The sequence below is a fragment of the Lethenteron reissneri genome, chromosome 2 (assembly GCF_015708825.2).
Source record: "Lethenteron reissneri isolate LAM-NWPU_2019-01 chromosome 2, ASM1570882v1, whole genome shotgun sequence".
NCBI lineage: Eukaryota > Metazoa > Chordata > Hyperoartia > Petromyzontiformes > Petromyzontidae > Lethenteron > Lethenteron reissneri.
Window position 1 is genome coordinate 7,073,577 of NC_083780.1, and position 11,824 is coordinate 7,085,400.

The window sequence follows — 11,824 nt, forward strand, 5'->3', positions numbered from 1 at the left end:
ATTCAAGAAACGGCCAAGACGTGTAACGAATCGCAGCGGCGGAGATTCGAATGGTCGCGAATTCGGATCGTGCGATTCGATTTCAGTAAACGATTCTCTTCGTTTGTATCGTTTCTCGCAGTTACAGGTGGACAGATATTAACTACCTTATCTTTCTATCATCATCACGGTGGCTAGGAGATGTTAACTACCTCGCCTGGTATGCAAGAGGTCATGGGTTCGATCCTGACCCCGACGATGCCTGCTGCTGTATATTTGGTGTTTGCAGTGTCTCTCTCTGTCATCATCACGGTGGCTAGGAGATGTTAACTACCTCGCCTGGTATGCAGGAGGTCGTGGGTTTCGATCCCAACCCGACGATGCCTGCTGCTGTATATTTGGAGTTTGCGTCTCTCTCATCATCATCACGGTGGCTAGGAGATGTTAACTACCTCGCCTGGTATGCAGGAGGTCATGGGTTCGATCCTGACCGACGATGCCTGCTGCTGTATATTTGGTGTTTGCGTGTCTCTCTCTGTCATCATCATCACGGTGGCTAGGAGATGTTAACAACCTCACCTGGTATACAGGAGGTCGTGGATTCGATCCCGACCCTGACGATGCCTGCTGCTGTATGTTTGGAGTCTGCGTCTTTCTCTCATCATCATCACGGTGGCTAGGAGATGTTAACTACCTCGCCTGGTATGCAGGAGGTCGTGGGTTCGATCCAAGACTCTCCGTGTGCCCGTGCCGGCCTTTATAGTTGCTGCTCGCTAACAGCAATTTCCCCCGACAGTATGTTCAGGCTATACGGGGGATCTTTGTCTTTGTGCAGTGGTCAGCGCTACGCTGCGCTATAAACCCGGCCACCAAAGTTCGATTCCCGCTCACGGCCAACACCAGTGACAGCGATTATCCGAACCAGTTCCTGGGCCTCCCCTAGGTCGACTCGGCCTCAAATGAGTAACCCGGTGCTATGTGTCAAAACATCGCTACCGGTGAGACAAAGGCGGTCCCGGGCGTGGTGTCGGCCACCCACCCACCCCCACGTGTGCCCGTGCCGGCCTTCGTAGGTGATCGCTATAGCAGCAATCCTTACCTATCCATTTAAAGCTTTCGTGATTGCAGGGATTCATCTTCTTGGTTCTTTCGGTAAAGTCACGTAGAATGGAAATAATAAAATAAAACATCATAAAATTATTCTCACGACGTTTCGGCCTTCTCGACAGACCTGTTCTCCCACCTGAGGACGGCTGCTTGCGTTGTGGCCGAAACGTCGTGAGAATTATTTTATTATGTTTTATTTTTATTATTTTATTATTTCCCTTCTACGTGACTTTACGGAAAGAACCAAGAAGATGAATCCCTGCAGTCACGAAAGCTTTAAATCGAAAAGCAGCCTTGTTCTTCATGGCCCAGTCTCACTACCAGTGGCAGACCAGAGGACACCAGAAGGCGAACAGTAGCAGGACAATGCCACTATCAGGAGATTCAGAGCTCGGGGTGAGCAGCTACAGAATGGGACCTCTTTGCCAGTATCAAAGTATAAAAAAATAATTACCCTTTCTGGCAATAAAACAGGTGTTAGGATGTTCTTTCGGCATGCACTGCCAAAATCGTTAAGTTCGTAATGTACAGCCCTCTATTGTTATTTTGAACACTTCAATTACCGATGATGCACGCATTTTCCCCGAGTTGCCTTGGAATGAAATTTAACAATAAACTGCGTTTAGAAAGGTCACAGAGACTCCAGAAGACTGCATTTAGCCACCGTTCCCAAATGTTTATTCGCAATTGAATCCAGCAATTATTTTATTATGTTTTACTTTTATTATTTTATTATTTCCATTCTACGTGACTTTACCCAAAGAACCAAGAAGATGAATCCTTACCTAGTTAACTCTAAATCGCTATATATTTAACGTGTTGTATGCAATAGCTGGGCCAGGATTTTCAGGTAGTGGGGGGGGGCAACTCCTACAGCAATGAGAAATGATAAGAGGAGTTGTTAGTAAGTGAGGAGTTGTTAGTATGTAAGGAGTTGTTAGTAAGTAAGGAGTTTTTAGTAAGTGACGACTTGTCCCTTGCTTCTTATTCGAGGCGTGTGCGGCGGTGGCGAGGGTCGAGTTCGAACCACGTTGTGTGATCGGCATCGCGCTCGCTGAAGGTGAATGCCTGCAGGGAAGTCGTGTCCTGTAAACGCAACTTGAGCACAATTCTGTGAGTCACTTATAACCGCTTTGCCGTTACTTATTGCCAATTATGTACTCAGACTATTGTCCTATCATCTCATAGAGTCCCTGGCACGTAATGATATGCTACACAGTGGCAGTGGGGGGTTGCAAAATGCCGATTTATCTCCATATATATAAAAGGCAACGTTGTGAATATGTGTGTCTGTTCAAAATGTTTAGCCTACTTCCCGACATGCAACAAACTGGAAATTTGCCATGTGGGTACTTTCCAGACTGTACACCATGCAACAATTATAAAAATACACTTTTGTGTGTTTTTTGGGGGGAGGGGGGGGGAGCTCAATAATGCAGATATTTTTTGCACAGCAAGTGAGCTGTGACGTCACATCTGTCACGTGACCCGCGCACGTGGAAGCGTCACGCATTGTAGTGTAGCGGGTAGCGCGCTGCGTGTGTCTGTGTGGGGGGAGCGGTGGTGCAGTGCTTAGCGCGCTGCGCTACGAACCCGGCGACCCGAGTTCGATTCCCGCTCACGGCCACCACCGGTGACGATTATTTCAACCGGTCCTGGGCCTCCCCTAGGTCGACTCAGCCTGAAATGAGTACCTGGTGCGGTGTGTAAACATCACCACTGGGGGGACAAAGACGACCGGGCGTGGTGCTGGCCACCCACTCCCTCGTGTGCCGTGCCGGCCTTCATAGGTGCTCGCTAACAGCACTTGTCCCCTACAGTCTCACAGGCTACACGGGGGATCTTTGTCTTTATCCTTTGTGCGTGTAGCGACTGGGTAGCGATTCGCGCGCTGCACTACGAACCCGGCGACACGAGTTAAATTCCCGCTCAAGGTCACCACCAGTGACGATTATTTGAACCGCTCCTGGGCCTCCCCTACGTCAACTCAGCCTCAAATGAGTAACTGGTGTGTGAACATGGGGAGACAAAGGCGGCCGGGCGTGGTGAATCCAAGTCCCGGGCGAAGCCGGGTAGTAAAGCTAGTTAGTAATAAACCCCAATGATCCGATCGAAATTATTGTATAGGATTTGACACGGCGTGTATAATATATACATACAGTATCGATTTAAAGCTTTCGTGACTGCAGGGATTCATCTTCTTGGTTCTTTCGGTAAAGTCACGTAGAATAGAAATAATAAAATAATACAAAATAAACCAATAAAATAATATAACATAATATTTTATTATGCTTTATTTTTTATTATAAAATAATTAAAATAAAACATAATAAAATAATATAAAATTATATTTAATTATGTTTTATTTTTATTATTTTATTATTTCCATTCTACGCGACTTTACCGAAAGAACCAAGAAGAAGATGCATACGGTACTTGGTGACTGCCAAAACGATGTGAAAAGTTATTAGTTCAAGTGGCGTGCCAGGCTAGGTGCACCTCGAGGCCTGCATGGCTCTCGCTGTTAGAACAGAGGTAGCCCGATGTGACTGGAAGTTTAAAAGAAAGTGAAATACGGGAACAGTGTCAACGCGCCATAGGAGCCCTCCCCCCGTGTGTCTACGCCGTCGCCCGGAGGCGCAAAGCCACTCCGACCACAACGAAGAATTTCCCGGGTGGACGAGAAGCCAATTCCATAGACACAATATTACATTACGGCGTGCGCAGTTACACAAGAGACACACAGAGACACACACATAGAGACACACGCACAGAGACACACGCACAGAGACACACGCACAGAGACACACGCACACAAGAGACACACGCACACAAGAGACACACGCACACAAGAGACACACGCACACAAGAGACACACGCACAGAGACACACGCACACACAGAGACACACGCACACACAGAGACACACACACAAGAGACACACACACACACAGACACACACACACAGACACACACACACACAGAGACACACACACACACAGAGACACAGACACACACAAAGAGACGCACACAAGAGACACACACACACAGACACACACACACAGAGACACACACACACACACAAGAGACACACACACATACAGAGACACACACACAAGAGACGCACACAAGAGACACACACACAGAGACACACACACAAAGATCCCCCGTGTAGCCTGTAACAGGCTGTAGGGGCAAGTGCTGTTAGCGAGTAGCAGCAGCACCTGTGAAGACCGGCACGGTGGCACACGAGGGGGTGGGTGGCCAGCACCACTCCCGGCCGCCTTTGTCTCCCCAGTGGCGAGACGTTCACTTACACACCCGCACTCATTTTGAGGCCGAGTCGACCTAGGGGAGGAGGCCCAGGGCTCGGTTCAGATTCACTGCCGGGTGCTGGGGTGAGGCTACACGGGGGATCTTTGTCTTTGGGGTCACACAAACACACACACAACAGGGACACACACACAGGGACACACACACAAAGACACACACACAAACACACACACAACAGGGACACACACACAACAGGGGCACACACACAACAGGGGCACACACAACAGGGACACACACACAAAGACACACACAACAGGGACACACACAACAGGGACACACACACAAAGACACACACAACAGGGACACACAACAGGGACACACACAACAGGGACACACACAACAGGGACACACACAACAGGGACACACACAACAGGGGCACACACAACAGGGTCACACACAACAGGGACACACACAAAGACACACACAACAGGGGCACACACAACAGGGACACACACACAAAGACACACACAACAGGGACACACACAACAGGGACACACACAAAGACACACACAACAGGGACACACACAACAGGGACACACACACAAAGACACACACAACAGGGACACACACAACAGGGGACACACACAAGACACACACAACAGGGACACACACAACAGGGACACAAAGACACACACAAAGACACACACAACAGGGACACACACACAAAGACACACACAACAGGGACACACACACACAAACACACACACAACAGGGACACACACACACAACACACACACAACAGGGACACACACACACACACAACAGGGACACACACACACAACAGGGACACACACACACAAACACACACACAACAGGGACACACACACACAGGGACACACACACAAAGACACACACACACAGGGACACACACACAGGGACACACACACACAAAGACACACACACACACAAAGACACACACACAGGGACCACACACACAGGGACACACACACACAAACACACACACACACGGACACACACACACAGGGACACACACACACAGGGACACACACACACAGGGACACACACACACAGGGACACACACACAAAGACACACACAACAGGGACACACACACACAAACACACACACAACAGGGACACACACACACAAACACACACACAACAGGGACACACACACACAAAGACACACACAACAGGGACACACACACACAAACACACACAACAGGGACACACACACACAAACACACACACACACAACAGGGACACACACACACAAACACACACACAACAGGGACACACACACACACAACAGGGACACACACACACACACAACAGGGACACACACACAAAGACACACACAACAGGGACACACACACACAAACACACACAACAGGGACACACACACACAAACACACACACACACAACAGGGACACACACACACAAACACACACACAACAGGGACACACACACACACAACAGGGACACACACACACACACAACAGGGACACACACACAAAGACACACACAACAGGGACACACACACACACACACAACAGGGACACACACACACACAACAGGGACACACACACAAAGACACACACACAAACACACACACACACACAACAGGGACACACACACACAAACACACACACAAACACACACACACACACAACAGGGACACACACACACAAACACACACACACACAACAGGGACACACACACACAAACACACACACAACAGGGACACACACACACAAACACACACACACACAACAGGGACACACACACACAAACACACACACAACAGGGACACACACACACAAACACACACACAACAGGGACACACACACACACAACAGGGACACACACCACACACAACAGGGACACACACACACACAACAGGGACACACACACACAAACACACACACAACAGGGACACACACACACACAACAGGGACACACACACACACAACAGGGACACACACACACAAACACACACACACACACAAACACACACACACAACAGGGACACACACACACAAAGACACACACAACAGGGACACACACACACACAACAGGGACACACACACAGGGACACACACACAGGGACACACACACACAAACACACACACAAACACACACACACACAAAGACACACACACACAGGGACACACACACAGGGACACACACACACAAGACACACACACACACAAAGACACACACACAGGGACACACACACACAAACACACACACACAGGGACACACACACACAGGGACACACACACACAGGGACACACACACACAAAGACACACACAACAGGGACACACACACACACAAAGACACACACACAAAGACACACACACACAGAGACACAGACACACACAAAGAGACGCACACAAGAGACACACACACAGACACACACACAGAGACACACACACACACACAAGAGACACACACACATAGCAGAGACACACACACAAGAGACGCACACAAGAGACACACACACAGAGACACACACACAAAGATCCCCCGTGTAGCCTGTAACAGGCTGTAGGGGCAAGTGCTGTTAGCGAGTAGCAGCAGCACCTGTGAAGACCGGCACGGTGGCACACGAGGGGGTGGGTGGCCAGCACCACTCCCGGCCGCCTTTGTCTCCCCAGTGGCGAGACGTTCACTTACACACCCGCACTCATTTTGAGGCCGAGTCGACCTAGGGGAGGAGGCCCAGGGCTCGGTTCAGATTCACTGCCGGGTGCTGGGGTGAGGCTACACGGGGGATCTTTGTCTTTGGGGTCACACAAACACACACACAACAGGGACACACACACAGGGACACACACACAAAGACACACACACAAACACACACACAACAGGGACACACACACAACAGGGGCACACACACAACAGGGGCACACACAACAGGGACACACACACAAAGACACACACAACAGGGACACACACAACAGGGACACACACACAAAGACACACACAACAGGGACACACACAACAGGGACACACACAACAGGGACACACACAAAGACACACACAACAGGGGCACACACAACAGGGTCACACACAACAGGGACACACACAAAGACACACACAACAGGGGCACACACAACAGGGACACACACACAAAGACACACACAACAGGGACACACACAACAGGGACACACACAAAGACACACACAACAGGGACACACACAACAGGGACACACACACAAAGACACACACAACAGGGACACACACAACAGGGACACACACAAAGACACACACAACAGGGACACACACAACAGGGACACACACACAAAGACACACACAACAGGGACACACACAACAGGGACACACACAAAGACACACACAACAGGGACACACACACAAAGACACACACAACAGGGACACACACACACAAACACACACACAACAGGGACACACACACACACACAACAGGGACACACACACACAACAGGGACACACACACACAAACACACACACAACAGGGACACACACACAACAGGGACACACACACAACAGGGACACACACACAAAGACACACACACACAGGGACACACACACACAAAGACACACACACAAAGACACACACACAGGGACACACACACAGGGACACACACACAGGGACACACACACAGGGACACACACACACGGACACACACACACAGGGACACACACACACAGGGACACACACACACAGGGACACACACACACAGGGACACACACACACAGGGACACACACACACAAAGACACACACACAGGGACACACACACACAAACACACACACAACAGGGACACACACACACAAACACACACACAACAGGGACACACACACACAAACACACACACAACAGGGGACACACACACACAAACACACACACAACAGGGACACACACACACACAACAGGGACACACACACACACACAACAGGGACACACACACACAAAACACACACAACAGGGACACACACACACAAACACACACACAACAGGGACACACACACACAAACACACACACAACAGGGACACACACACACACAACAGGGACACACACACACACACAACAGGGACACACACACAAAGACACACACAACAGGGGACACACACACACACACAACAGGGACACACACACACACAACAGGGACACACACACAAACACACCACAAACACACACACACACACAACAGGGACACACACACACAAACACACACACAAACACACACACACACACAACAGGGACACACACACACAAACACACACACAAACACACACACACACACAACAGGGACACACACACACAAACACACACACACACAACAGGGACACACACACACAAACACACACAACAACAGGGACACACACACACAAACACACACACACACAACAGGGACACACACACACAAACACACACACACACAACAGGGACACACACACACAAACACACACACAACAGGGACACACACACACAAACACACACACAACAGGGACACACACACACACAACAGGAACACACACACACACAACAGGGACACACACACACAAACACACACACAACAGGGACACACACACACACAACAGGGACACACACACACACACAACAGGGACACACACACACACACAAACACACACACACAACAGGGACACACACACACCAAAGACACACACAACAGGGACACACACACACACAACAGGGACACACACACACAGGGACACACACACAGGGACACACACACACAAACACACACACAAACACACACACAAAGACACACACACACAAAGACACACACACACAGGGACACACACACAGGGACACACACACACACAAAGACACACACACACACAAAGACACAGGGACACACACACAGGGACACACACACACAAACACACACACACACAGGGACACACACACACAGGGACACACACACACAAAGACACACACAACAGGGACACACACACACACAAAGACACACACAAAGACACACACACACAAAGACACACACACAGGGACACACACACAGGGACACACACACACACAAAGACACACACACACACAGGGACACACACACAGGGACACACACACACACAGGGACACACACACAAAGACACACACACACAGGGACACACACACACAGGGACACACACACACAAAGACACACACACAGGGACACACACACACACAACAGGGACACACACACACAAAGACACACACACACAGGGACACACACGCACACAAAGACACACACACACAGGGACACACACACACACACAAACACACAGGGACACACACAACAGGGACAGTCTTCTTGTGTAACAGCGGTTGACCATGTGTCGATGTACAGTGGATGGAGATGAGGGCGGAGGCGGGTTAACGCGACCTACATAGCCAGCCTACACGTGAGCTTCAATTACAAGATCGTCCGTGTGTGTCTCTGTGTGTCTGTCTTTGTCTGTGTGTCTCTGTGTGTCTGTCTTTGTGTCTGTGTGTATCTTCGTGTCTGTGTGGCTGAGTCTTTGTGTCTGTGTGTGTCTTTGTGTCTGTGTCTTTGTGTATCTTTGTGTCGCCGTGTCTGTCTTTGTGTCTGTCTTTGTGCATCTTTGTGTCTGTGTGTATATTTGTGTCTTTGTGGTTGTGTCTTTGTCTGTGCGTATCTTTGTGTGTCTGCGTGTGTGTTTGTATCTCTGTGCGTGTGTTTGTATCTCTGTGCGTGTGTCTCCGTGTCTGTGTGTGCGTGTGTGGGTCTGTGTGTATCTTTGTGTCTGCGTGTGTGTCTGTATCTCTGTGCGTGTCTCCGTGTCTGTCTCCGTGTCTGTGTGTGAGTGTCTGTGTGTATCTTTGTCTGCGTGTGTGTGTGTGTGTATCTCTGTGCGTGTGTCTCCGTGTCTGTGTGTGCGTGTGTGGGTCTGTGTGTATCTTTGTGTCTGCGTGTGTGTTTGTATCTCTGTGCGTGTGTCTCCGTGTCTGTGTCTCCGTGTCTGTGTGTATCTTTGTGTCTGCGTGTGTGTGTCTCTGTGCGTGTGTCTCCGTGTCTGTGTGTATCTTTGTGTCTGCGTGTGTGTTTGTATCTCTGCGTGTGTGTCTCTGTGTGTGTGTCTGCGTATGTCTTTTATCCACCTGATGAGCGCATCTGCGGGCAGCAGGCAGGCAGCCAAGAGGAGCGATATGGCGGCGTAGCACTGCATGTTGATCGTCGTTTGTTGTCGTCGTTGTTGTCGTCGTTGTTGTTTATATGAATTGTAAACACGCGACTGTAGAGACCACAACAACAACAACCACCTCCACCACCTCACAATGACGACTGAGGCGAGGGGGAGGCTCTCGTCTCCCCTATTTATAGGCGCGCAAGGCCGCGCCGCGTGATTGGTCCCCCGCGCCGGGCTCGCGCTCGCGTTCCAACCAATCGCGTGCTTCCCCCACACCCCACCTCACCCCTCCCCCCCCAAAAAAAACACAAAGACAAAGCTCCCCGTATAGCCTCTAACAGGCTGTTGTTGGGGCAAGTGCTGTTGGCGAGTAGCAGTACCATTTGAAGGTCGACACGGGCACACGTTGGGGAGGGCACGGGGGTTTGGGGTTTAGGGGGGGGCAGCAACCACGCCCGGCCGCCTTTGTCTCCCTTCATCAATGGCGATGTTTTTTTTACACACCACCACTGTGGCACCAGGCACTCGCTTGAGGCTGAGTCGACCTAGGGGTGGGTTTGGTCGTCGGTGGCCGTGAGCGGGGGGGTTTCGTGAAGCGCAACGCGCTAACCACTTCCGCCACCGCTCCTTCCGACGGTGAGAGGTCAGCTGGGGGGAGGGGAAATGGGGGGGGGGCTGTGACGTCACCGCGCGCGTGACGGCCCCCGTCATCCCGAGCGCGTGACCGCCGGGCTGAGCACGTGATCTCCACACCGCCACTGAACCACGTGGCCACGTCTCTTCACGCAATTTGCCAGAGCGCGTTCGAGCCGATTAGATCCTGTGCTCCAAAACGTTGCCAGCCCGTCTTGACGAAGCTATTCAGTAATTGAATCTTAATTTTGGAGCTTTCGTGACTGCAGGACTTAACCGAAAGAACCAAAGAATATTCAGTAATTGGTTATCACAATGACTATGGGTTTTTTTATTCTCATGTAATGATGTGTATGTCCCAGAGGTGTGGACTCGAGTCATGTGACTTGGACTCGAGTCAGACTCGAGTCATGAATTTGATGACTTCAGACTCGACTTGGACTTGCATAACAATGACTTTGTCCCACCTCTGAGGTGTGGACTCGAGTCATGTGACTTGGACTCGAGTCAGACTCGAGTCATGAATTTGATGACTTCAGACTCGACTTGGACTTGCATAACAATGACTTTGTCCCACCTCTGGTATGTCCCAAACAGTGTGGTGACGATATGTTAACTGCCTCGCCTGTTATGCAGGAGGTCGTGGGTTCGATCCCGACC

At 50.3% G+C, this 11,824-nt stretch overlaps 1 protein-coding gene across 1 annotated transcript in view; it reads right to left on the reverse strand.

Moving 5' to 3' along the window:
• LOC133342519 (cathepsin D-like) overlaps positions 1 to 10,697 on the reverse strand; it is a 34,486-nt gene extending 23,789 nt beyond the window's left edge. Inside the window, exon 1 of the mRNA XM_061551679.1 lies at positions 10,503 to 10,697. Within this exon, the coding sequence (XP_061407663.1) occupies positions 10,503 to 10,570 (68 nt within the window). The 5' untranslated portion in view covers positions 10,571 to 10,697. The remainder of the gene's footprint in view (positions 1 to 10,502) is intronic.
• Positions 10,698 to 11,824: the final 1,127 nt, after the last annotated feature.